This window comes from Lycium barbarum, chromosome 6 (genome assembly GCF_019175385.1).
Source record: "Lycium barbarum isolate Lr01 chromosome 6, ASM1917538v2, whole genome shotgun sequence".
NCBI classification, from domain to species: Eukaryota; Viridiplantae; Streptophyta; class Magnoliopsida; order Solanales; family Solanaceae; genus Lycium; species Lycium barbarum.
In genome coordinates, this window is record NC_083342.1 from 116,608,313 (window position 1) to 116,635,568 (window position 27,256).

The 27,256-nt window shown below is 36.3% G+C and overlaps 3 protein-coding genes across 15 annotated transcripts; 1 reads left to right on the forward strand and 2 right to left on the reverse strand.

Annotated features, from left to right (window-relative positions):
- Nucleotides 1-1,899: 1,899 nt before the first annotated feature.
- Nucleotides 1,900-8,984, forward strand: LOC132645744 (uncharacterized). Its single transcript, XM_060362907.1, has 6 exons — nucleotides 1,900-2,180; nucleotides 2,254-2,313; nucleotides 6,741-6,853; nucleotides 7,308-7,376; nucleotides 8,338-8,389; nucleotides 8,506-8,984. The coding sequence occupies exons 1-6, from the start codon at nucleotides 1,962-1,964 to the stop codon at nucleotides 8,638-8,640; spliced, it is 648 nt and encodes a 215-aa protein (XP_060218890.1). The 5' UTR covers nucleotides 1,900-1,961; the 3' UTR covers nucleotides 8,641-8,984.
- Nucleotides 8,976-9,817, reverse strand: LOC132645745 (transcription repressor OFP17-like). Its single transcript, XM_060362908.1, has one exon. It carries the CDS (start codon nucleotides 9,546-9,548, stop codon nucleotides 8,976-8,978), a length of 573 nt encoding a protein of 190 aa, XP_060218891.1. The 5' UTR covers nucleotides 9,549-9,817.
- Nucleotides 9,818-10,359: 542 nt separating this feature from the next.
- On the reverse strand, nucleotides 10,360-25,804 carry LOC132645746 (uncharacterized). 13 transcript variants are annotated; one of them, XM_060362912.1, is made up of 20 exons: nucleotides 24,857-25,804; nucleotides 23,011-23,565; nucleotides 22,737-22,910; nucleotides 20,712-22,661; nucleotides 20,492-20,608; nucleotides 20,179-20,361; nucleotides 20,007-20,069; nucleotides 18,518-18,589; nucleotides 18,078-18,338; nucleotides 17,802-17,921; nucleotides 15,606-15,665; nucleotides 14,093-14,133; nucleotides 13,830-13,907; nucleotides 13,644-13,728; nucleotides 12,582-12,740; nucleotides 12,215-12,290; nucleotides 11,944-12,046; nucleotides 11,629-11,812; nucleotides 11,009-11,450; nucleotides 10,360-10,898 (listed from the first exon to the last, which is right to left on the reverse strand). In XM_060362912.1, exons 1-15 carry the CDS (start codon nucleotides 25,703-25,705, stop codon nucleotides 12,606-12,608), a joined length of 4,743 nt encoding a protein of 1,580 aa, XP_060218895.1. In that variant the 5' UTR covers nucleotides 25,706-25,804; the 3' UTR covers nucleotides 10,360-10,898; nucleotides 11,009-11,450; nucleotides 11,629-11,812; nucleotides 11,944-12,046; nucleotides 12,215-12,290; nucleotides 12,582-12,605. The 13 variants fall into 13 exon arrangements, with proteins under 13 accessions (XP_060218895.1, XP_060218894.1, XP_060218892.1 ...); XM_060362911.1 differs by having other exon boundaries at nucleotides 11,640-11,817; XM_060362909.1 differs by having other exon boundaries at nucleotides 11,629-11,817.
- Between the last annotated feature and the right edge of the window lie 1,452 nt (nucleotides 25,805-27,256).

The following is a 27,256-nucleotide window of genomic DNA, read 5'->3' on the forward strand; positions in this document are numbered from 1 at the left end:
TAAAAGCATTATTACATCAATTTACTCAAGTCTTTCACAGATCACTTAACTAGTATTAAAACTCTCCTAATTTTATGCTCTGTCAAGAAATTATACATGAGAAAGAGGAAAAGAGACACGTGAGCCTTACTAATTTTTTTATTGATTTTTATTTTCAATTTAATTTCTTAGCATCCAGTCTTCAAAACTGAAGGTTGTTACACAGTTTCATATTGTATTACTCCTATATTGTGTTGTTAATTATTATGAGGTATATTCCTGCATTTCATTCAGATGAGTTGAACAATTCATCTGATTGTTTACATTTGGCAATTGTCTGCTCCTGGATTAAACATAAGAGCCCAATTGTGTCTTTCTTTGAATTGGTTCATTTGTTAGTGTCCACTTGAATACATTATTTGAATAGATTGTATTTGTTACATAATGTCACACATCAACAAAATAAACTTATAATAATATTAAAAAAATTAAACTATAGCGTAAAGTTATAATTAAAAAAAAAGGTAATGTAAAAGACAAATTATGATTATTAAATAATAAGTAAGCGCAAAATGAAAAAAGAAAACTTAACGACGCGACCACCAAATTCATCAGTACATAAAATAGTAAGTACTCTCTCACTATATCAATTTATGTGATACACTTTCATATTTAATCTTTCTAAAAAAGAATGATACATTTTATTATGTAGAAATAATTTAATTTTAAACTTTCTCTTTTACCCTTAATGAAATGATTTACAGCCACACAAATATCTATGACTTATTTTACACCACAAATTTCAAAAGTCTGTCTTTCTTTCTTAAACTCCGTACATAGTCAAACTATAAACACATAAATCGGGACGGAGAGAGTACTTCCATTGTTACATAAGGATATGATATATTAAAGTAAGACACCTAAAGGATGTGATGCAGCAGATTTCCCTTAACCAGAGATTTGAGTTTGAGCCTTGAGTATGAAAAATTCTTGGTAAGAAGCGCTTTTCCCCAAATGAAGCCTACGTGGCGCGAATATGCATATAGCTAGGCTTCAATGCGGATACCGAACACCGAGTGCAAAACCCAAAAAAAAAAAAAGTTAACAATCAAAATAAATATCACAATACATTTAAAATAACAATACAATTGTGTTTTTTTTCCCCACATACAATTGTATTTAAAATTAGAAAAACAGAAAAGGGCCAATAAACCACCTTACTATTGAAAAAGGGTCAAATATGCCCCTCGTAATACTATTGGATCAAATATACCCTCCCTCATTAAAATTGTCCAAGGTGTACATCTTTATCATACGTGACACTGATATTTAATGGGTGGATGTCACGTAACATTACCACCTCATCACCCTTAACCCATTTTGCTCCTCCCCGCTTCCATCACTAAGTTCAGTATTGTTCTCTCTCAGCTTTAGTCACCATTGAAGAATAATATAGTGCCAATGGTGACAGAGAGGAAGGAAATTTTATAGCCTGTTTGGCCAAGCTTATTTTTTCTCCAAAAGTATTTTATTTTTTTAATAAGTGCTTATTTTAAAAAAAGTGAGGTGTTTGACCAAGCTTTTGAGAGAAAATAAGTTCTTTTGGGGAGTAACAGAAGCAGTTTTTCAGAAGCTAAAAAGAATAGCTTTTATCCAAAAACACTTTTTTGAAAAGTACTTTGTGAAGAATACACTTAGAAGCACTTTTTAAAAGCTTGGTCAAACACTAATTACTGCTCAAAAATACTTTTTAAATTAATTGGCTAAACACAAACTACTTTTAACCAAAAATATTTTTTTAAAAAATAAGTTATTTTTATAAGCTTAGCCAAACAGGCTACTAGGGGTGAAAATTGGGAGGAGGGATATATTTATTCCAATAGTATAACGGGTATATTTGAACCGGGGGGCATATTTTACCCTTGTTCCAATACGTAAGAAAAATATGGTTAGATTTGTTTGGCAGCCGAAATTATCTTAAAATGGCACATGTATTAGGAGCAGCGGTAATGTGGCCGGCGGGTAACAAGTGTATAGGATTAAGTTCAAAAGTAGAGTCAATAGTATTATCAATCCCCCCAAATGCAGTACGAAGAAAGATGGATCCAAGGTGGAGAGGAGGTTTCAGTCTTGGTGTGGATTTGGGCCTTGCTCGAACTGGGCTTGCCCTCAGTAAAGGCTTCAATTTTCGACCCTTAACGGTAGGTAACACCCAAATTTCATCCCCCAAAGTTTGATACACGTACAAAGTGAAACGACTTTGGATTTTGTCAGGTATTGGAGTTGAGAGGACAGAAACTTGAGCTTCGAATTATTGATATTGCCCTAAAACAGGTTTCTTTCCATTTTAGTTAAACACTCTACCCTCCTCACACCGGGTTCTTGTTATTCTTATGAGTAATTTTGCTAGTTTTAAATATTTAGCTGTTTTTTTTACTGGCTATGTTGATATTTTCAGACACAGCAAATTTTTATGGCAATTTATCAATTGGGTATTGATAATATGTGTGATTTTGTTTTTCTTTTAGTTAAGAATTAAACTGATATCCCAGCATTTGGAAGTTTCTTTCTATGAGTGTGGTTTTGGTGGGAAGCGTTAAGAATTCATCACCAACTTAATGAATATCTAAGATATTTTGTGAAGAATCTAGAACAATTAAGGAGTTGTAGAGAATAGGGAGAAGCACTCTAGAAAAAAATATTTAGGAATATTCTAGACAAAGTTGTAAATAGAGGTGGTCATTTGAGTTGTAAGCAAGAAAGTTACAAGTGAGAAGTGAGAAGTGTGAGAGCTAGTAAGAAATAGTAGAGAGAAACAAAGAGAGTTGCTAGAGTGAGTGCAAAAAAAAAATTAGTGTAAGACCGAAGTTGGTCCTTACTTTGAAATAATAAAATTCAAGTTGTGCCCGACTATTGTGCCTGACGATACTCAACAGGAAGTGGATGAGTTTATAATTGGACTGATATCCCAACATTTTACATTTTAGCTTTTACTAGTATATGTACCTGCGCGATCTGCGGATTGTTTCATATAAAAAAGATACAAGATGTGTGAACTAAAGTAAAGAACCTGAAGCACTTCTTATTGAACAATATTTGCTACAGCAAAATTATTCATGATCTTTAAGACTACAAATTTAATATTTAGGACTCTACAATATATGCAATAGAAGGACAACCTGTGAAAAGTTTGATTTTATCCACTAAAGAAAAACAAATACTAAAGTGTAGAAATTCACCAACAAATCATTTTCACTTCAAACTTCATCCTTCATGTTGAATAGGATTCTAAGTAGTTGCAATTGGATTATTCTTTTCACACCAACTCACATGAACTTGCCTGCTTTCTCTGCCTTGGCTATTATTCCAGAAAGTTAACTATCTATCATAAGTAAATTTTCCCATGGATGATCATGGGCGGAGCCACCTTAGGCGAAGGGTGGTCAGGTGCACAACTTTGACGGAAAATTATGCGGTGTACAGAGGTTAAATGTTAGCTATTATGAGTATATGTATTTAATTTTGCACCCTTAATACAAGTGAAAAAAAATTGCACATCCTTCACCAAATTTCTGGCTCCGCCACTGTGGATGATAGATGTGCATGGTGCAACAATAATTATCAACATGACCAAGCAAACTCTTTACTTACTAAAGAGCAAGCTTACATAAATTATTGAAGAAGCCAATTTAAAAGTTACGTAGGCACAATTACGGACAACTCTTTTCCCTTACAATTATACTTAAGAATTTTCTTACACAACAAACAGCAGCATCTGGTTATGCACTTCATTATCCCTTCTTTTCATATCAAAGAGTTGGACAAGCATGGATCCCTTCTCTTTTATTTTTGTAATTAGAATGCTTGCCATTGAACATCCTTACTGCAAGGATGTAACTATTATCAACCAAAGTGATAAAAAGAACATGGTTATGCACTTCATGAGAATTGCACTGCAGTAATATTGTTGCCTTTCATAGACAGTGGCTGAAAGGGAGAAACTTATTTCTAGAACGAAGTTGCCCAAGTCTAATTCCAGAATAAGAGAACAAAACTCATTTTAAAAAAAAAATAATCAGAAAATAGGATATGTGCGACAGAGAAGAAAGCTGAGAAAATTCGCACTGGTTATTTTTCTTAATTGGATGTCATAATGTCAATGAATTTCACACAGAAAATACTTTCTCACTCTATACAACACAAGTTTGTTGTATATAGTTAAGAAAAATTTATAAAGTTGAGCTATTTGTTTAAGAGTCTTACCAGCAGTCTTTTGAAGTGAAAAGGTACAAAGCTCATATAACACAGGCATCTTAATTTAAAGTTTAAATGATCAGAAAAGGTCAGGATTTGTCTTCATTAAGGATTTACTGAAGTTTCTCTAGTGGTTACATGCACGTTGTAGTTATTTTTTCAATACCTGAGGAAGAACTAAAAACAGTTGTGAAAGTTAATTCCAAGTTGCATCACCAACTACATCCTCAACTCCATTAGGAATAACTTTAACATTAGTTTTTAGACCTGCAACTAAAATCTCAAGTCAGAGTTGGTGATATCTTTACGATGAATTCATATAGAAAATAATAACATATGGTAGTTGTGGCATCAGCTGCAATTGCATCTTCCACTAAAATTTACCCTTAGGTCTTAATTGGAATCATAGCATTATTTCTGTAGCTAATGAAGAAACACATACGCCAAAAAAAAAAAAAAAAAAGAGAGAGGGAGAGATAGAGAGAAGAGAATAAATCCAAATAGAAAGTCAGATCACAGATTAGGGAGGTTATGGAGGACTCAGATTAGGGTAGAAGGCTAGTAGGTAGTCGCAGTTTTGATATATAGTCTATTGTCATTTGATGCTTGCTACTATGTGTTGTTTCTTGTACTTCAATTATCTTATTTATCTGTGGTAGCTACTGCTTCCTTTTTCTCAGACTGCTCTATCATGACTTGTTCGCTTTCTTTAGTTTCATTTTCATTTTGCTTTGAACTGCTTGTGCTTATCTGACCTTTTCTTATGTTTTCTCTTGAGCCGAGGGTCTTCTGGAAACAGCCTCCTTATCTTCCGAGATAGGGGTAAGGTCTGCGTACACTTTACCCTCCCCAGATCCCACATTGTGGGATTTCACTGGGTATGTTATTGTTGTTGTAAAGTCAGATCACAAGTAATCGTATATGCAACTGAAATATATTTTAACTTCCTAAATCGATGGTTGTAATCTGATTTCATCATCTAGCATCTAAATTGTCGCTCTACGCAATTATTAAAGTGAAATCCTCAACCAAAATTATTTAAAAGAAAAGATACTTAAAGTTGTGATACTTCTCTTCTGAATACCATGATTTCTATATGTTGTTGGAGTTGCGTGTTCTTCATTTCCTCATTCTTGAAGCCCACTGTTAAGGGATAGAACCAGCCACCTTCCTTCAGATGCATGCAACACATTTGTTGTTCATGAACATTACTATTGCAAGTAGTTTTCAATTTTGTTAAGGTGATAGTCACAGCTTGGTTTATGCTAAAAGTGATACATTATATCCTACTTTTTTAGTGAAAGCAAAGTTGGACTGACAATATCAAACTGCAGTTGAACCGCATTCAACCAAATTATACACATTTTAAATGAATTTTTTGGACACAATCATAAATAACACACATTGTTCACTAATGTTGTCCAGTAGAAAAAAGTAATGGATGCAAAAACTTTGAGCAAAAAAAGAAGCAACCCAAAGGTGAATAGTACCAGTTTCAAAAAAAAAAAACAAAAAAACTGGTGATTAGAAACAAAAGAAGTATAGCAAAAAATTACCAAAAGAACTTACCAACACAAACGGCTAAGGTGAATACCAGTGGAAGAAGGTGATGAAATATTGAGACTAAGAAAAGAAAATTAATACAGAAATGAAATTGAGAAAGAGGAGAGAAAGTGGAGAAAGCGGAGAGAAGGAATAACAGAGAGAGGAATAAGAATCGTAGAACCCGAAGAAAAGAATGGTAACTGACAATTGGGTCAGTTATCAAATTCTCAACGTGTGGAAACTAAAAACACGATTAAAACTGTCCTCTCTCTCTTTTTTAAACTATATAAAAAAAAAAAATTCCTAAATTTTTGTAGTTTTATTTTGAGCAGTGCAGATAGCTTTAATTTTTCATTGAACGTGGTTTGGAAGAGGTGAAATCGTGGGCATGGGATACTTATTTAACTGTTTTGCTGAGTAATTTGCTCAATTTTTATTTAACTGTTGCAGTTTTGTAATTTTTTAATTTTATATTTTTACATTTTGATTTTTGTGGTGATGACACTTGTCATCTTTTCCTTCTTTTGCCTGTCCTATTCTATGTAGATAGATTTTGTATTTTTAATTCCTTATTTTTATGGGGATGACACTTGTCATCATATCCTTGTTTTGCCTCTCCTATTATACATAGATAGATAGGAGATAATATGATTTGTTATGGATCAGTATATGAGTATTAGCTCATGTATTAAAAGTTTTCCTTTCTGAAATTCTTGTCCAATCAAATATGCCAGACAAATTGGAATGTTTAGTTGTCAAGGTTAATATTTCCACACAGCTTCATTATGTTTAATGTAGAATGATTTAATTTTTATGGTAATTAATCAGCTGGTTTCAATGTGATTTATCTTGGATATGATTTAGTTATTCTTTCATTTTTTATTTTTATTTTTTTGTTAAGAATTAAATTGATAGTGCAGTAATTGGAGTTTTTCATGAGTGTGGTTTTGTTGGGAAGATAGGAAGTGGATGAGTTTATAATTGGACTGCCTTTGTCAAGTGATGGAAAGGAAACTCCACAATCTAACAAAGTTAGAAGTGTTGCTGGTAGGCTTGCTGTTCGAGCTGCTGAGAGGTACCAATTATTTAGCATTCTCAATCTATTTTTACCTATCCAAAAAAAAAAAAAAAAAAAACTATTATTGTCATCACCTGTGACCTTATGGAAGTTCTGAAGATTATGTGTCAAGTTGCTTGAAAATGAATATTCTAGAAAATTCTTGTGGGGGTCTGATGGTTGAACTGTCAGAGACATGTTTGTTTATTATGCTTTACTAACCAAAACTGATCTGATAATTACACTCTAGGGCTACTAGTTGACTTACTATTTTCATAAACCTTTGAGCTAGTATGCTTTGGATTTATTTACCAATTTCTTTTTGATAAGTTGGTTTTACAAATTATTGACGCTAAATTCAACTCTGCACTTATCTATAGTTATTCTCTTGTGACATGTTTAAATTCATTTTGAAAGTGGTGAGGGACCTTGCCATGATCTGTGATCTTCTTTATCAATGCTGTCCTTTTAGGGGCTGGAGAGTATATCTGCAGGAAGAGTATGGGACAACAATTGAGGCCATGAGCTACATGGTTGATAGGTAACAGGTTTTCTAAACTTGTCCCTATATTATTACATGTGTTATGAGGAAGCAAGTAATTCTCTTTCATTGTATTTCAAGTAGTTCTTATGCAAGTAAATATCTAGGATCACAAGGAGGAATCATGATCTCATTTTGGGAATGAATGAAGTTTGTCTACTTGTCTTGCTAATAAATTGATTGTCAAATGTATAAGAGAAGAGAAGGTATCTTTTAAACAGTCTGTTACCAGAAGTTATCCTAAAGTGGGAGAAACGTCTGTTAGTATTTAGATCTTTTCACCTTTTCACCCATTTGAAGCAAGACAAATTAACTAGTTAGGAGTTGGAATGAAGATCATGCCACGGTCCTTATCAAAAAAAATAAAAAATCATGCCACTGTCCTAATCCCAGTAAACAGAAAAAACTATGAGATTCTTTCTCATATGTACTGCTGAGAGGATGCAAGTAATCGATGGAATAGTTGAGGTGTGCAGAAATTAGCTGTAAAAAAAGAAAAAGGACAAAAAGAAAGCTTAAAGGTTAAACCTTTATGCTAATCTAACGGAAATATCTGTTGGTACTAGATTCACACCCCCTTCTTTATGGTCATTTAACCATTTATAATAAGATACAAATTCTTAGAATGTAAAAGCTTTTTTCTTGGTGACAATATAGGGCCATGATAGCATGCTAGTCCCGCGGGGTTGATCAATTAATGCAGAATGAACTTGGATCAATTTATGATTAGATCTAACTTACCTCGGAGCTTGTATTGCCAATACAAGCAAATTCAGAAACATTAGCAACTAGCATGTGCCTTGTATTTGTTTTAATTGGTAACTAAAGTATGTTAGTGAAGGTTTGCACAAATAGGATGCTAGTGTGGTTCATGATGGGGCACATCAGACAAAGATACATATTTTTTGATATCATAATATTATAAAAATTATTCCAAATGAACAGCATCAACATTTTTTAGGGGCCTCGGAAAATCTGCTCGTGAAGGGAAACAGGACGCCTATGCTGCTGCTGTATGTATTCAGTTCAACTCATCTTCTTTTTTGTACTTCTCCCTTGCATGTTTTTCACGTAAGACTAAAAATAGTAAACCTAGGATTAAGAAATAAGCTTTATTGTATAATTGCAGATGGTGCTTGAGAGATACTTTTTAGAGTCAGGTCAAAGAATCGAGCTAGTGTTACCCAAGCAGTTGGATCTGCAGGAGAGGCTCAAGAAGGGATGTTCCAAGGATGCTGATTATTTTACGGATGAATCTGATTAGTTGATAATTTGCAACCCTTTCAGGAACCCCCAAGGATACTGATTATTCCAAGGATGCTGATTATTTTACAGATGAATTTGATTAGTTGATAATTTGCAACCCTTTCAGGAACCCCCAACAACTTCCTAGTTGTAGGAAAGAAGGTTGAATGGATCATTACAGTGATTGTGATAGCTCTAAGCCACTTGAATAGTACTTACCCTGTTATATATTTTAAAAATATCTTGCTCCTGTATATAATGTTCGAGAGAAGAGCATTCATGTGTCTTTGTTCGAGCAAAATAGGTGTAAGTGTAAAGACATGAGTTGTGCTCAAACAATAAGATAAAACAATTTCATTGTAAGAGTCTCTTTGGGGTGTTACTGTCGTCATCGTAGCTGTTGGAAAATAAATCCCTGCATAGCTCTCCATAGAATCTGCACACAAGTTCGATGAAGACGGGGCTTTTGAGATTCTTCCAACAGTATAACAATTCTTCCAGATCTGCCAAATCCCTCATTTTCCCCTCTTCCACAACCATCTCCATCAGATAATTCTCAAAGCTCCTGCATGAGTCTTCCACATCATCCTGAACTAACACTTCTTTTTTAGTTGCTGCACTCAATCTCACGTAAGCTGGGGTGAGGGGTGATGGAAATGGTGCTCTGTGATGTTCTACTTCTGAGAAACTCTTGAGCTCCATGACTTGGTCCTCCTCTCTCCCTCTTCTTCTTAGCAAACGGAAAACTGACTGAATCTGTGGACCTCGGTTTCTAGGGGTGCTTCTATCAGTCTCATGTACTGAACGTCGAAACTTGAGTCTTCTTATAAAGAGGGGCTTTCTGAGTCTAAACTTGAACAACCTTAGTATTTTCTTGCATGGATTGGAAAGCTTGCATTTTAAGGGACCAAAAGCTTTCACTTTCATTGTTGGAACCTTTATGGTTGGAGAAAGAGTGCGGATAAAGCAAAAAACTTGAAATGATTGTTGGTATCTTTCTTTGTGGAGAGTTATGGCCTGCTGATGTTCTGAGAAAAATGTTCGTTTGTTGAAAGGTTGGTGTGGTTGATGGTAGAAGGTACCCCCTTTTCTAAGGTGGCAAATGATGAGTTGTGGGCTACACGTTTCATATTGAACTAAAGGTGGTATGCATGAAAGAAATGTCTTCAACACTCTTGCTACATCTCTCCTATGGTTTGTTAATAGCTTAACGTCACCTGCTATATTTGGTCGTCTATGAGCTAATAATTGTTTATATTAAAAGATATACCATATGAAATATTGGACCAACACTTGATGGTGTACCCCGAAGTAAGACATCGAGGAGTTCCCACTATTTGAGGTTGAAAGATGAGTAAATAAAGTGAAAGTAGGACAAATGAGAGTACAATCTGGAGTAGCTGTTTTTTTTCGTTTAAAAAAACAAAAACTTGTGAAAGAAAGAATATGACAAAATCTCAAACGCATCATTAAGGCAACATCAAATGATTAAAAAGATATCAGATTTCAGAAAGTTTGGAGTGGGTGAAATTCCTATAGATTAATAAGTCTAATCATAACGTGCCTATCAGATACCTGGAAAGACTTAACAAATTTACAGCTCTCGATCCGTATGATTGAATCATTAAAAATGAATAAATACGTGATAAGAAATCAACTAGGAAAATAAGCTCAAGGCGAGTGAGAGAACAAACGGACATCACGAACGTGCACAGGTATAAGAAGAACATTGCTTACCTAGAAAGAATTAAAATATCTAGTTATTGTTTCATACGATTTATTTGAATGAGTGCTGTTATATAACAGATACCAGGGTATTGTTACATTATTTTCAATGAAGAGACACCACAAAAATACAACTATGGCTATAGGTCAAACTAGTTGAGATTGATTTTGGACGCATTTCAGTCCAAAGAGAATATCAAGAGTTCATCTTTTTAAGCATAGAAAGCACCAGCTCAGCTTAATTTTTATCACCATAAATGGACAAAGGTATGAGTAAACTATCAAATTAATGTTAAAATACAGAAATTCCTCTCCTTTTTTGTCTTTCTTACTTTTGTAGACAATTAAAATTTGGCCTCGATCTTCTTGCACAAATGAAGGATTCCTTCTTGCAACTGCATGGCCACAAAGTGAAACCACTTTAGAACACTTTTCTGTGTGAGCATACTTTAACCAGCATCAGCCGCCCTCCTGAAGTAAGGTATCTTCAATACGAAGATGCTTAACCCATCAGGAGAAGCTAAAAGCTTACTTTTCCTATTGACTGCGAGCCTGCTCAAAGCATTAGATGAACTCAGGTATCAGACATGACTTGTAATGGTGATTATACAGGGTCAAAGTTATCATTTGCCTAAGCCTGGGTGGGTAGAATTATCCGGTACCTGAGCTGGTGGAGGATAGCAGGTACTTGGTGAAACAGTTGAGGTGCGCGCAAGAAGGCCTAGCTACCACTGTTATCAAGAGGGCGCGGACACCACCATTTCTTCACATGGTATCAGAGCCAGACCCATCCTAACTCTTGGTTTACCTGATATTGGCTCCCCTAGATGTCCATAGGGGGGTCTTAAGAGTCTCACATCGGTGTGGGATGGGGTTGTTTGCCTATGATCTTGAACAATCCTCACCTCCTTTTAGAGTTGAGTTAGGCCTAAGGTCCATTTCTTAACATGGAGGTTGAGTGAGAAATGGCATAGTGCGTCAGAATGTCCATTCAATTCTTGCAAGCATCCGAATAATGCATGAGAGTAGAAACATCTCAGAACCCAAGGACTGAGCAAGTAGAGTGGTATTGCACTCCAAATCTTATGAGCCATGATTCATCGACTAAAGAAGAAATAAAAAAGAATGTTAGAAAAGAAAATAGAAACAAAACTTACTAGACTTTTCAAAAATCTCTTTTAAGTAGCAAATTTTGTCTCGTTAGATCTAGTAGTGCACAATTCGATACCACGATTCTAGTTTGGTGAAAATCAAAATTGTAATGAGCGAAGAGTTTTCTAACCGTGGAATTACTTTCAAGACAAACCAGGTAACAACAAATTGTCTCCAACATGTTAATGCGGTCATGTTACACTGACATGGTCGAGTTCAGACCATGCTTGATTATATTGAATGGAGGACCTCTTTAACTGTTCCTTGGTTCTGACATCCAGTGGAAGTTGGTCCCATTTTTTAAAGGCAGAATCCTAATCTATATTTATAATACCAAACAATTTAATCACAATTTGCTAGAAGTCAGCAGCATAAATTTGAAAACCAAACCTGCAAATGCAAAAACTAAATATGCAAGCAACTGTAGGGCAAAAGAAGATCTTACCCAATCACGGTAGAAAGAACGGCTGTAGAATTTATTGCAACTCTGGTAGAGGCGGTTGCAAGTTGAGATTGACCTTTGAGTCTTTGATAGTGATAACAATAAGCTGATATCAAACAGATGCACACAAAGAACTGAGACTGAGTCTTTGATAGTTATAAAAGAAACAAGAAGCTAATGGGAAACAGAAGGAAAGAAAAGGTTAAATCCATTCACTTTACAGTGAACGAGTACAACATCAAACAAAACACCATGTAATATTTACATTTATTACCTAACTTATGAAGGCCCAAACTTCAATGTTTAGCATAATGGCTTTGCTTGTCACTGGTTTTCATGGAGATGCTTTTCTGATAAAATAATCAAAAATATATTAAGAAAAGGTAAAATCGCCCGTATACAGGAAGAAACACACCTCTTTGATACTTTCATGGAGATAGTTACGCAATAACTTAATAAATGAACATTCTTTTTAGAAGCGTTTTTTCTTTTCTTACAACCTAGTCTTTATCAGTTTAAGAACTTTAACCCTATGCAAGAAATCATTTCAATCTAAGAGGATAGAAAAAGATACAAGAAGATATCATATTGAAAACTATACATGTATTTATTGTTGAGCAGAAGATAAGAGCTTAACATACCTTCAAGATGCAAAACTTCTGATATTAAGACATCTCAGAAACCACAATGCTCGGGATAATTCTTGGGAGCAGCTTAACTTGTGGCGCTGTATTTGATTCATCGTTGTTAGGAAGAGAAGGTATCTCATTTTCCAAAGTAGAATAAGCATCTGCAAATGCCTACAGAAAGTAACTTTTATTAAAATAGTTATATGCAGCCAATATTCAATGATTATAATTTTTAATGAAAAGTCTAATTGGTTCAGTAGCAACTTCAGTCCAAATAACAAATTGCAACTCAGGAACCAACTTCATCCATATGTCAAACAAGATGCAGCCAAACTTTAGAGAATACCAAAAGTTTTTTTTTTTTTTTTTTTAATGTTTTTTTTTGAGAGAATACCAAAAAGTTTGTTACTTCAGGCTATATATTACTAAATGAAAAGCAGCCACTCAATTTTAAAGAACAAAGTATTTTTAGCTGAACGTCACATATTTGAGGGCATAAGAGGAATTAATGCTTTGAATTTTAACTGACGTATGCTACCTTTTCAATAGAAGCATATCCCATGACATTTGAGAGACGTCCCAAGAACTTTCTGATTCAAGCTTTTACGTATGCAAATTACCCTCAAAGTAAAGGATGTATTGTGTCAAGATTGAAACTTAAACAACTTGGTAGAATGGCGGAATAAAGCAAACTAATAGAAGGGCGCCACCAAGAGTGGAGCCCAATGCTTAGTTCTTGCATCAAAAGCTCCTACTTTAATCTACGGGTGATTGAGGGATGTCTGATTAATTCGTTGACCAACACGTCCCCGACTCCCCCCTGCTAGCCAGCCTGGAAGGAATCCTTTGCTGCCTCTTAGGAGATTCAAATACATTCAACACACAGGATATTTTATCCTATGATTTTTAAAGCTAAGAAACCTTATGTATAACAAGTTTTCCACTTTTACCCGACCCGCAAGTTTTTCTAGTTCTACTAACATTGTGATGATGGATTTATATTTCGTGCTTATTATCCATATTTCACAACAAAAATATTTTCTCAAAAATTTGATGCAAAGCTTTCCAACTAACCTTGATGCATTGGTGTATGCGAAAGCAGTTCCGCCCCACATTATTGGTCGGGTACAGAGGATCATCAATGCAAATTGGATCAATGCTACAAAATAAGACCAGGGAATAAAAGGAAGGAAAATCATCCCAAAACAGAGCAAAATATTTGCAAGAAACAAAATCAGGAGGTTCAACAAGATGCCACACCTGCACCCTCGTTCTCTATTTATGTATAGGCCGCTTCCCTGTATTGAGACACGTATTTGACGAGGATCAAACACATTCCTGGGGACAAAAAGAAGGCTTTACATCTGCAGTACCCTTTTTGCATTTTTTTCTTTTGAGGGAAGCAGGGGTATCGTAGTCGTTTGGACTTTAATTTAAACTAAAAATGTGTGGCCGCTTGTAAGAAGGAAAACATTAGATGAAAGTTAATGAAGGAAATATGTCTTCAAACTGCTCAAACTCACCCAAAGAAGTAGAAAAAATCCATCAGGAGGCTCCCCAAGTTCTACAAAATAAGATCAATGAAAGTTACTCTCGGTAACTCTGATGCATCAAAAGAAAAAAATAAATGAAGCTTGGTTCTCATGAAATGAAACAAAATTAACTTCTTTGATAGAGGCACTGCAGCATTTAACAAGCTCATCAAGTATAAAATTGTAGGAGCACCCCTATCATATTGCTATGAAATTGGAAAGGCATGAGCCTCTGTGCAAGGCTATCCTATTAACCTGCACGGACCAATGCTGTACAAGCATTGAGCAGGAGGTTGGATTTTTCAATCTTACGTTGAGTATACTAGCAGTCAAGTTCTACATCTTTTGAGAGAAAGATTGGGCTTGTTCATTCAGGTACGATGTCATGAATTATTTTATAGTTATGTAGGTAAGCCAACAGATAGGCTCTCATATATTCATATTTCTCTAACATCTAATTTCTAAAACGAGGCAAAAGAACTAATATGCAACATCAGGAAAGAAATTTAAAATGAGACAAGCAGCTCAAAGATGATATAAACCTCCATGTAATAACTCAGAAAGGTAGTCCATTCCACAAGGCTCTCACAGTGCATCAGACATGCACCTTAAGTTTCTGCTATTTGAACATATCTTCCCCAGATTCCCAAAGAGAAACCATGTTGCACCAAGACTAATCATTATCTCATGCTGACTGGTAGATAACATCTTTAAGTGTGATTTCCAGCCCTCCAGTTTCCGTAATGCCATTGAGTATTTTATTGAAGTTAAAAAGGTTAACCTCAATTTACCCAAAAAAAAAAAAAAGGTCAACCTCCTCACCTAAGCCCTCCTTTTTACCTTGCTACATGAGAAAAAAAAAACGGAATTCACCCGCTCACTATGTCCAATAATTAATCTCTCACACTTATAACCCCCATATGAGAAACTCAGCTGGCTGGGTTGTCCTGCTGTAGAGAAATGACTCGTTTCGCTTCATTCTTCACTGTTGGTGTTTACGGATGATATACAAATGTCCCTATTTTAAATCCACCATTTAGATTTTGTCTCTACTTTGAAAGCCGTGCGAATATAGCCCTTGCGAAAAACCTTCCGGACAACCTCAGACTCGAGTCTAATGTTTGCTCATATATTGGTCACCCTTACAGACAAAACAGCTGTTGTCTAATGTTTGCAATAACGTACAAATTTTAAACCATGGTCTAATGTTTTCTCATAAGATTTTCAGTTTGCTCAAAAAGGGATAACCGACGAAAATTTCACGGTGTTTACCCAGGAAATCATCTTATGTTATATTGCAGGTTCTTCTATAGTGTGAAAGGTCCTATGAATGTTTTCATCACAATATGTGCAACCCAATAACAAAAATAATGGAGACATCATCACAATCTACATTGAACATTTCATGCTTACTGATGACACCATTAACAGCAAAAACAGGGGTCAACGCCATAAAAAATTATAGGCAAAAAATAAAACAAGAAAGGGAAGAATTCGATCATACTTGGTCAATTGGTCGACTGTGATGATGTTCATGCTGCAAAAACCGTGTGATCAATAGTACCTATTAAATGGTGAAGACATTTAAGAGACGTTCAAACACATTAACATAAAGAGAGAATGAAACCAAGGAAGCAAAACCCTAAGGTAAGAATGCCAAGAATTGGAAGACAACTGAATAAGTTTCACTATTTCACTTTTGCTTGAAACGAATGGGTGAAAAGTTTCACAGATAACAAGATTTAATATATAATGGCCACAATGCAGATATTTCCACTTCCCAACAAACCACAACATTTCTGTTCGAACTTGTGTTAGACTCATACACCACTGTTTGCCCCTTAGTTATAAGGTGTTTGGAGACTCAAATGGTAGTCTAAGCCATAACAAGTTTTCTCCAGCCTGACTGAAGGAACCCAGCTTTTACTTGATGCCTACTTGTTCTGGTCTTCTGCTAAAGACTGCTACAGAATTAAAAGGAGGAACTGATACGCAATGTGACCTCATTCAACAACTGAAAGATGATGAATCAAGATAGGGAACTCTATGGAAACTCCAGTCCGTATTTCATGCAATATAGTCTAGGTTCTAGAACTTCATCAAAATGCTAGTTAGCAAAAGTCCACTCATCTCTAAATGGATAAATCAAAACTTCCACCCCGAATTTCTAATTACATGTAAATCAAGGCAGGGACATTTAATCTTCACCAGTAGAAATAGAATGAACCAATGTGAGCATAAATATACCCTATGCTGGGTGGAATAGCAAAGGAAGAGAAAGGAGGGAAAATGTAGTAAAAATAAAGAGAAAGTCAAGGAGATTTGTCCTTTTTCCTATGCATGGTTTGGGTTTAAAACAAGAATGGAAAGGAAAATTGTTTAACTTTTTGTTGTCATTGACTAAAATTTTGGCAAAGAGGAAAATAGTACTCTCTTATTTTCATCCTTAATTGTTACAGCACCAAAGCAAGAGAGAGGAGAAAACTCTTTAAGCTGTCCCTTTCTTTCTCTTCCCTTCTCTAGCTTCCACGCAAAGCATAAAAGTAGCTGCCCAACCTCCATCCTTTGCTTGGTTTTGAGTTGAAACAAGAATGGAGAGTAAAATTGTAGGACTTTTTTGTCATTGATTAAAATTTTGGGTCAAGATGAAAATGATTCTCTTATTTTCATTCCCTAATTTCTACAGCACCCAAGCAAGAGAAAGAGAACTCTTTTTTTTTTTGATGAAGAGAACTCTTTAATCATCCATTTCTCCTCCTTTTCTCTGCTTTCTAAGCAAAGGAGTAACCGGAAAATCTCCTTCTTTGGCCTCAACTGCCCTCACTAATCCGCACATAATGGAGTGTCAAGAAGGGATTGAAGCAGCTTAGCAAAGAGGTCAGTGCAGGGAATGAGTAGAGGGCAGTTAAAAAAAATAGGTGCACTGTATATTGACCATTCATGAATCATAACATTGGATACACTCCTATTAAAGACATGTGTCCCGATCTCTTCAGCATCATCTCTTCCAAAGACGCTGTTATCTCAGATTTCAGAGAAGAGCATGGTTGGCTTATCACTTTAAAGAGGAACTTAAATGATTGGGAATCGGATAGATAACTAAGCCTTTTGAACTTACTCAGCAGCACTCCCCCAGCCTCTTCTTCATCTGATTGTGAGGTAAATCAAAGGGCACCTTCTCTTTAAAGTCATGCTACTCAATTTCTACTCAAGTTTCATCTCAGAACACTCCCTGGCCATGGAAATTCATATGGAAAGGCGTGGCTCCACTTAAGGTCAAAAGTTTCTCTCGGTTGGAGTCCAAAGAGGCATGTCTCACACAAAGCAACCTTCAAAGAAGAGGTACGCAGCTACGCAACAGCTGTGTACTATGTGAAGAGGACAACATCCATCGATTCCATCATTGTAAATTTACTGATATTTGGAACATTATGCTCAACATATTTGGCATTATTTGGTGTATGCCCAAAACAACCCTACAGTTTTTGCAAGGATGGCATAGAGCAGTATGGAAGAGTGATGTATTTAAGCATGACCAAAAGAACAAAGCTTGAATATCAAGTGAGAAACAAGTACATAGACATCGGAAACACTTTTATGTAACTGTAAGGATCATTGCTTCCTTCGTGTTAAGCAAAATACTTCCTTTCAAAGTTAAACTAAATACTCTAGGAAATATTTTGATGATAGGAAAGCTTACTAGACAATATGAACTTAAACCGCCTGAATATGACTGGTCAAGACTGCGATCAGCTAGGAACTGTTTTAGTACCAAAGCAAGAGGTGTGGCAGCAGGAAACTGTTCTGTGAGCTCTTTTACCTATCATCGACAAAGGAAACACGTGATAAGATAAATCTACATGCATAACTGATTGACAGGCTCGACATAATAAAATTTCAAAGTGATAAAGATTGGGAGAATATAGTTCTGAATTTGATCCCACAAGTATTCAGATGCAATCTCTCCAAGTCTTACCAGCTCTGTGGTCTGTAATCCTGTATGTGAAGGCGATTTGAAACTAATATCAAGTCGAACTGCTTTTACATCCTTCGCACATTCATTCACCTTAGACCACTGTGGTGAAGATGAGGAATCCGAACAAGTCGAATCAGCCTGAAAAGTATTGCTTTCTTCAACAGTCAACTGAGTTGGTTCAGCTTTTGGTGTTTGTAAATTTGACAGAGCCGATGAAATGAGATCATGTGGAACTTCCACCACAAGCCTTATAATTGGTATCTGTAAAAAAATGGAAGCAACATAGCATGGAACAATGACCAAGGAGATCAAAGAACGACAAAAGGTATTTTTTTTGTGATAAAATAGAGAAGGCAAAAGGTAATATGGTTAACATAAAGAAGAACACTAAGCTGATGAGAACCCAGAAGGAAAAAGATTTTGGATTTCAGAGACATTACAGCAGTATTTTCCACGATCTTCAGAGAATCATTTTTTACCCACTCCTGGTTAGCCAGATATCTAGCTGCATGCTGCAAAGTGCTCTATGTCAGCAACAAGAAGCTCCATTTAGAATAAACTATATTTGTACCAAATTGGACAACCAAGGGTAAAACAAATACAATGTTCTTGTCTGGTTCTGTGTTTTTTTTTTTTTTTTTTTTTAAAAAAAACAATCCTCTGTCTGTCCCATTTTATGCAAAACATTTTTCTTTTAGTTTGTCCCAAAAAGAATGACACATTTCTCTTTTCTGAAACTATTTAATCTTAACATCCCTATTTCAACTTAATGTCTTGTTGGGACCCACATGATATAAAAGTTCTCACCACCACTCATTTAAGAGGATAATTTTGGTATTATGCATATATTTGATTACATGTCAGTCTCTTTTTTTTTTTGGACATAGAAAAAATAAAGAAGACTTTTGACATGACTCTTTACGCAGTCGGACACGCATAAAATGGGATGGAGTGAGTAACTTTTTCTGGCCATGAAAGGAAAATTAGTTAGTATAAGCATGAGATGGATCAACATAAAGCAAAATCGATAAATAGGATTTATAAAGCAGATTGATTTGAAATTGAGGCATAATTGATTGACTCATTTTATTTTATTTGTTAGGAAGCGCTCCCAATTTACAAGTGAAAAAGTTGTGACTTTGATTCCCTTCAAATGGCACCAACCATCTATAACATGGAATCTCAGGATCAACAAAAATTTACAAAAAACAATAACACCCGACTTTGTACAAAATAGTTTGCGCTCCTTCAACGACGCTCTTATTTCTCTCTCCAGATAATCAATATATGAGGTAGAGGGTAGAGGGACTACTTTCCACGCTCTACTTTTCCTTCTCTTCCTTTTGAAAGCCACACTAGGTAGTGATCTTCGACCAACCTCTTGCACATATAAGTACGTACTTTTGAACCTCAGGTTTAGAATGAATCTACAAGACCCCGGGGGTGGGGGGGGGTGGGGTGTGGTTCCAAAACTTGGGGCAAGCACTCGACAAGCAGATCATATTGACTTCTACGCAAAATTCATCAACGTGAGGGTTGAGGAGGGATGGTTAATTCACAATCAAATCATATTACCAGAAACTATTGGTGAGAGACAAGACAAGACAAGCTTCCTACTCTTATCAGTATAGATCCCACGGAGCCCAGAAAGGTGTATTCTTTCGCATGTATAGGAAATAGAATTTAAAAATCAGCAAGAAGATTGGTGTTGTATGAAAAGCTTTAAGTTAAGAAGGTGCTCTTTTTTTTTTTTTGAGGGGGATGGGGGTTGAGGAGTCATGAAGAAAATATTGGTTAATGATTAAAAAATCAGTGAAGAATGGTGTGTATGAAAAGCTTTAAGTTACAAAAAAATCATCACTTTCAAAGTAAACATAGCATTTCATCCTTCAATTATTAGAGAAGAATATTCCATGTAATCCTGGATACCTGAAGGCATGTTTCTTTGATCCCATTTCGCCCCTCTAAGATCCCAGCTTCTTTAATTGGCTCCTATGGGGAAAAAAAGAAAAGAATATAACGTGATCTCCTTTCTCCAAAACTCTTTTTTTCCGTACCTAAAAGATAAAACGTAAGCACATGTTAGCCAAGATATGCGTACCAGATTCCTCACAGGAGGAAGACAAACCACAAGATCCACATCACTTGATGGGAGTGACAACCCAGTAGCGTTTGAACCAAAAATGTTTGTACGAGATCTAGGCCATAATACTTGTAGAGAACGTGCAACGCGTTTTACAGCCCAATTAATGTAAGGCTTCCTGATCAGATTCTCAGAGGCGACCTTGAATATCATTATAGATAACCAACAATAAGCATCAGGTAATATCCAATTGTCTAAATTTTTTACCCTGAAAATCTAGTTAAATTACTGAAATAAGACTGCAGAAGCTACTACTCTCTTGGGACTCCACCTGTTTGCAGAAGCTCTCAATTTCGTCATGAAGGCGACTATGGATCACTGAAAGACAGGCCTTCTTTGCAGTAGAGTTCAGCGTTTCAGGAGGTTGAAGTGGGAACGCAACATCTGGCTGGAAAAGAAAAAGAAAGAACTAAAGTATAGTTTTTCACCCAAGCAGACAGAAACTTGTAAATAGAGGAGTTGCAAACGGGATTCTCAGATTTGAAATTTACATGTTCTTGATCGCGAGTTAACTGTGAAATAGCGATGAGGCGATCCTGCAGCAAAGCTCCAGGTAGAGGCTGTGTTAACTGATGGGCTGAGAGACTTTTACTCCTCCAAGCAGGCCAAACTACTTCACTACCATCCATGCGTATACAAGCTTCTTCAAAATTAATTCCATCATGGAACCAACCTTTGACACCCCACTGCCTGGGGCTGGAGCTACCAGACCGAACTGTTGGAAAACCTCTGTGCCTTCTAGAATCACCAACTGGAGAAGGAGGAGGTGGACGAGGGGCACGTGGAACGCAGAGGACCACAGGTGATGGAGGCCTCTTGATCCTAGGTTGCTCCCGCCTGCTGGGAGGAACACAAGGACTTTTATGATCATGACTGCGCTTAAAATCTGATCTCGATCTCTCCCTTGACATACTGGGAATGACAATGGGTCGTAGAATGGGGTATGGAAGTGAATCCACAGACTTTGCTTCAACATCACCAGACAAATTAGACAAAGATCCTGAAGCATTCTCTACTGTCACTAGATCTGCTGCCGATGAGGACTGCAGAACCTTGCTGCTAATCTCGCTTCCTGGTATAACATAACCAAGAGCCTGATGTCCTGAACCTAAAGGATCAAATGGCGAGCAAAAGGAAGCACCAGATGGAGAAGTCAAACCATTTGTACTGTAGGAAGAAGAGAAGGCAACCATATCATCAACCGCCCTATTCATGTCTGCTTCCCTCCATGCCCATGAGCTATCATCCGAGCTAAGAGAGGGAGGACGTGAAAAATTAGTACCGAGTTCAGAAGGATTCCAATACATAACACCACCTCCAAAGTACTGATTATAGTCCACCCCGGAAACAGCATGTACCTCTAACTCTTCTTCAGACATCCAGTGATAATCATGGTCTTCACCCACTTCATGTGAATTTGAAAGATCGGAGAAGTCCATTACGTCACCAGAATATACCCTTTCATCCTCGGTACTCACCGCATTACAGTGCATGCTTTGGGCTGCTATATCCTGCTGGAAAGAAGTTCTCCTAGAGATAAACCCAGCATCATAATTGCATGTAACTGATGGAGCAGCTAGCCTATTGATACTGCGCACCATTGGGGGCCAATCTAAACTCATTGGCAAAGGTCCAGATATGATTCCAGAGCACCCTGTTTCAATTGAAGCATTTCTTACATGACGTACATTGCGTAGAAAAGAATGACGAAAATGACTTTTCCAGTTGTGACTGACATCAAGGTGCAATCTATCAGTAGCCGGTGGGAGATGTGAATCACCGCATGGAAGATGAACAGGAGCTACACTGGGCCACTCATACGAAACATAAGATTGAGAATTCATTGTCCCTGTATCATAAACATCAACACCTCCTTGCTCCTTTAAGGAGGTAAATTTTGTGTTGGGATCACTAACTTTAGTTTGTTTCTCAAGAAAACCTGATCTGTTGTTCAATTTTTTAAACTCCTTGCAGTTTGAATGAGTGGGTGCAGAGTCAATCACAGGCATTACAGAAGATACACCAGAACCGCCATCCCTATTGGTAGTTTCCACTGCAACAGCTACTGTTCCATTTCCAATCACCCCCTCTGAGAGCAAATGGTCTGTCAAACAAGGATTCCTGCAACCTTCAGGAGAACCAGCAGAGCCACAAACCCCACCGCTTCGACTCCGAATGCTCGCTTCCAGTTTACGTTTCTCATTGTCAATAGAAGAATCTTTTGATCCGCTTTGAACAACTGAATCTACAGTGACACAATCAGATCTTGGATCCCCATCTCGGGAGTTGACAGAAATAAAGGTCTTCTGAGAATTTCTTTTCTGACATTTACCATCTTCCCCAGAAGTTATCAAGCTAGGATTTTTAATCTTGTTTCTTTCTTTCCTTTTCTTCCTTGTAGCACTTCTAACAGTTTGACTATCTGGTCCTTCACCATGTCCCTGCAGACAGACAGTCAGTTACAAACTATTTAAAACATAACTTGGATATCTGATCCATACTAGAAAGATAATTACAACCATATCAATCATAGATGGAAGACTCTTTTTATCAAGATCCTTCTGTTGTACTCTATTGACCGATCCACTAGGCAAACCACTATGTACATTATCACCACGAAGTTTAACGACCAAACCAGTAGACGAACTACTATGTACATCATCACCACACATGAATGTGTCTCCCTTATCCTGCATATATTTTGTAAAAGAAGGTAAATAACCACATGGTATAGATATCTTTCTTACTAAAAGGTATTTCTATGAGAAGTCTTCAGGATCAGAGTTGTACCTCAGTGCTTTTAACAACCCTTAAACCATCTGTAGTAGGTTTCGGCGAAGGATTTGATTTCTTCCCTTTACGGTTTTTCCCTTTTTTCTTACGATTAGAAGCACCAAGTATCTCCTTGTTTTGCTTTGGTAAGGAATTCAAGTTTTCGTCCTCTAGTAGCTCATACTTTGTACAGTCGAGAGAAATAATCATCAGTAACCCCCGTAATTTTCTTAATATACAATCAGAAAGAGTATTAACAGATTCTAATGAGCTAAAAAATAGATTTTCACAGTCAGGAGACTCGCAAACAGTATGTGAACATGCCAACAGCACAGTGGAGATATCCTGAAGCATACACAAACTATCAAGTAACTGGTTTAATGAGCATGAAACTCCAAACACTGATGCATGAGACATGCTCTGTGCAACTCTTGCATCTGACCCTCTGAGATTCACAAAGTTCCTTCGATTAGACAAAGTAGTGTTACCCCTCAGAGATTGTTCTAGCGTTGAACTGCAGAGCCAAGCTTTATCTGCTGAAACACCTCTTGCCCCCTTCAAAGTATCAGTAATCTGAAAGACATAATTGGAGATCGGGCAGCATAAGCCTGTGTCAAATTCTGACATGCACCTGTAAACTACGCAGGAAGAATAGACGACTCTTCCAACAATCAGAAGCTTAAACAGCTGAACTGCTAACATCACAATCATTTGATTGACATTGTCAGGCAGGACAGGAATGCTATGAGAAACATACTAGGAGATATCATTAATGTAATAGTTGCTATTTGTGAAAAAATATGATTATGGGAAGTATATCAAACCAAAATCGAACAATTATCACTGTTATGTTATCCTAAATTACTTGCAGCTATAACATACATGACCAGAAGCAAACATGCTAGCCTTTTGCTTTTTTTCTTTGTTCTTCTTCTTTTTTTTTTTTTTTTTTTCTTTTTCTTTTTTGAGAGAGAAAGAGAAATGAAGCAAACATGCTGTTTTGAGGTAACAACAGGAAAGGAGTAGCATATTTGATATTTCAAGTGATCTGTAAGTTGTAAGGCTTTACTTGGGGGAAATTATAGTTTATCAGTGAAGAGGAAGTTTATCTGAAAGACCTTCAAATAAGCGCCACTAACCAAACACACATTCACGGACATGCTATGGCCACTGGAGTATTTTATTTTTTGAAAGAAGAGACAGCGAGAGAGAGAGATTATTTAAAAGGAATGCACATGCATAGAGTACATAAAAGATCGAAATCCGTTTTGGTTTGAATAGACTCATCCAATTGTAAAGCATGAGAACAAGAAAAGACAGTTTATACATATTAGTCTATTCTACGAAAATATGGAGAAGCATCCTAGTTAAGAAGTTGCATGATTTGATAGTTTAGTTAAATCCTCAGTCACAGATGCCTGCAGTTTATACTCTCTTTTGCTTTTCCAAATCAAAGAACCATCCTCAGCATTCTTTTAAATTTCCTTTTTTACATCTCAACTTATTTTTTTAACACAGATATTAGCCTACTTGCAAATCCTAGCCACTTACTTTTCAGATAGATTCCTGAGGACTCTGAAACACATACTTTCTATTTAACAAGCTATTTACTATTCCACAATGTCTATGTCATTATCGCTTTCCTATTAGAGGCAAAGTTCAGCTTTTTTACATCCATGAATGGAAATGCCAACCCTTATTTAAAAAAAAAAAAAAATGGAAATGCCATCACATACACAAATAGAAACATATTGTAATCTCATCGAATGAACTCGTCGCGCATTAAATACAACATTTTAGCATCAAAAGAACAAACAGAGACCAATTTGCTAAGCAAGATAAAAGCTCAACATAAAGGAAGTACCAGTGATTTCGCTGCCTTCCCTAAGCCAAGACGAATAATCTTTCCCCTTGTTGCCTCATCCAACTTTCCCCACCAATCAACACACCCTTTCTTCCTCCAAAACGCGTTAGCTCCAACACCTACAGCATTCACCTTATCTTTCAATTTCACACCTCTCTTTTTCCCACCATTATTATGATTCAACCACGCCAATCTTAATGCCACCTCCAACCTATTCGCAATAAAACCCTCAATACTATAATACCCCTTCTCTTTCAACCACCCTAATTCCACCCATTCTGAGCTCAACCCACTCTCTTCACCCCTTAAAAACCTCCCGTTGGATACACCATCCATTACACTCACAAAACCATCCACATTTCGTACAAAACCCTCACATACAGTTAAAGAATCAACAAATTCCAATAAACCACAAACCCCATTTTCCCCTTCCCCTTCTTTCGAGCTGAAAACCCGAACCGAGTCACGAACTCTCCGTTCGGGCTCGTTAGACTCAGCAACTCGAGCTAATAACCCATGAGATTTCCTAAAACAAATGCTAGGAAGATGAGAACCATCTAAGGGCATATCAGGTAATATAAAAAAGAAACCATGACCGTTGGACTGGATTTTAGTAACCATTTGTAAAACAATTTGAAGGAAATTGGAGTGAACGATTGTGAGATGAGCTTGACGTTGAGGAATTGAAAGGGAAGTGAACCATTTGAGAATAGATAATCTAGGGTTAGGGTTATGAAATGGGGTTTTTTGTGATGAATTGTAGAGAGAAATGTGAGATGTGAGGGAATCAAAAAGCTGTTGTCTTGAAATGTTTGGGGACAAAGGTGAATTGAAGTTTGATTTTTGCATTTTTGTTGTTGTTGTGAATAGCTGATGTTTGTTTGTTTCAGGTGGTTCAAGTAGGAGTCAGACGACACCAAAGCCGAAAATATTAAGACAGATTTTTCCTTATTTGTTGGCTTTTGTTTCCTTTTTTATATACTGAAAAATTGAAAATCATGATTGCACTTTATTTGAAATTTTAAAACAAGTTTTCTAAATATACAAAACATTAGTATTTGTAAATATTGACAAATACTAAAATAACTATTAATTATGGTCAAATGAAGAACACTTAATTTTGTTTTTTTCTTGATTGTGTGCGAGAGAAAACGTACAATTTAAACAAAAAGCTAATCAATGATAGTTAAAAAGTCAATGTAATTGAAAAAAAATTATGAAGTTAGTGATTAGGCCAATGTGTACTCCCTAGCTCAATTGATCTGTCAATCAAGAAAATAGATAGGCTCACACTGTGTTGGAGTTGGCATTCACTTACAAAATCTTCAGGTTATTAGTTTTATAACCGAGTTAATTAATTATCCTTTTGATGACAAGGTAACTAAAAAAACAGAAAAATAATATCACACAATTATTTTATGTTAATGAAATTTAGATTTTGAAAATGCAAGATTTTGTAGAATATATTAGTTGTAGTACATGACAAATTTTAGAACATTTGAACTAAATGGAAATGTGATAGAATTCGGATTGAGGGAATCGGTAAGCGCAAACAAGTTGACATTCCAGGAGGCTTGTATTTTTGTAAGTTCTTTCTTCCTCATATTTCTGGTACGGGGGAAGATTTATATTGGAAAAGGAAATATCGCTTTGAAATTTTACTTTGTACAAAGTTAAAATTATCGACAACAGATTTATATTGGTAAGCGCAAACAAGTTGACATTCCAGGAGGCTTGTATTTTTGTAAGTTCTTTCTTCCTCATACTTCTGGTACGGGGGAAGATTTATATTGGAAAAGGAAATATCGCTTTGAAATTTTACTTTGTACAAAGTGAAAATTATCGACAACAGGATTAGGTTTCTTGTATGTAAGATACAAAGATAACACAAGCAACATTCATGAAGTTGATGTCAAATCTCTCTAGTGTGTGAATAAACATAAAGCAACTACATATCCCCATTATATAAAGTTTGTGACTAGTGTGATTATACTGCGCGATGACATATCTGTTCATGGATTCCTGCTGCCATTTGTCACAAAGTAGTTGATGTTTGGATGGATAAATATGGTATCTGCGATTATCCACCAATGGAAATGCTTAGGTGAAAGACAGTTCATGGATTTTCACGTCTCAGACCTATGTTAGTCCTATGGTTTTGCTGTCAGTTTGATCACATCCCTACAATGTGTGCCTCTATATGAGATGCTTCTCGTTTCATTATAGCAGCTGCAATGAACCACCATGGTTAAAGAAAAAGAGAGAATGAGTTGCACTCGCCGATACAGCCTAGCGGATAATGAAGTATGTAAAAACCCATTAGTATAAATCCCTACACATAAAAAACACTTGCTGAATTTCCCATACCCACGCATTGATGAGCAGTGTTCTTCGATATAT

Excerpts from the sequence above, each read along its gene's own strand:
- LOC132645744 (XM_060362907.1), top strand. The coding sequence starts at position 1,962 with ATGGCACATGTATTAGGAGCAGCGGTAATGTGGCCGGCGGGTAACAAG. Across the intron at positions 6,854-7,307 it reads GCTGTTCGAGCTGCTGAGAG|GGGCTGGAGAGTATATCTGC; the intron begins GTACCAATTATT and ends CTGTCCTTTTAG. Across the intron at positions 7,377-8,337 it reads ATGAGCTACATGGTTGATAG|GGGCCTCGGAAAATCTGCTC; the intron begins GTAACAGGTTTT and ends AACATTTTTTAG.
- LOC132645745 (XM_060362908.1), bottom strand. The coding sequence starts at position 9,548 with ATGAAAGTGAAAGCTTTTGGTCCCTTAAAATGCAAGCTTTCCAATCCA.
- LOC132645746 (XM_060362917.1), bottom strand. The coding sequence starts at position 25,705 with ATGCAAAAATCAAACTTCAATTCACCTTTGTCCCCAAACATTTCAAGA. Across the intron at positions 20,070-20,178 it reads TTCCTCCTGTGAGGAATCTG|GAGCCAATTAAAGAAGCTGG; the intron begins GTACGCATATCT and ends TTTTCCCCATAG. Across the intron at positions 13,729-13,829 it reads AATAGAGAACGAGGGTGCAG|CATTGATCCAATTTGCATTG; the intron begins GTGTGGCATCTT and ends CTTATTTTGTAG.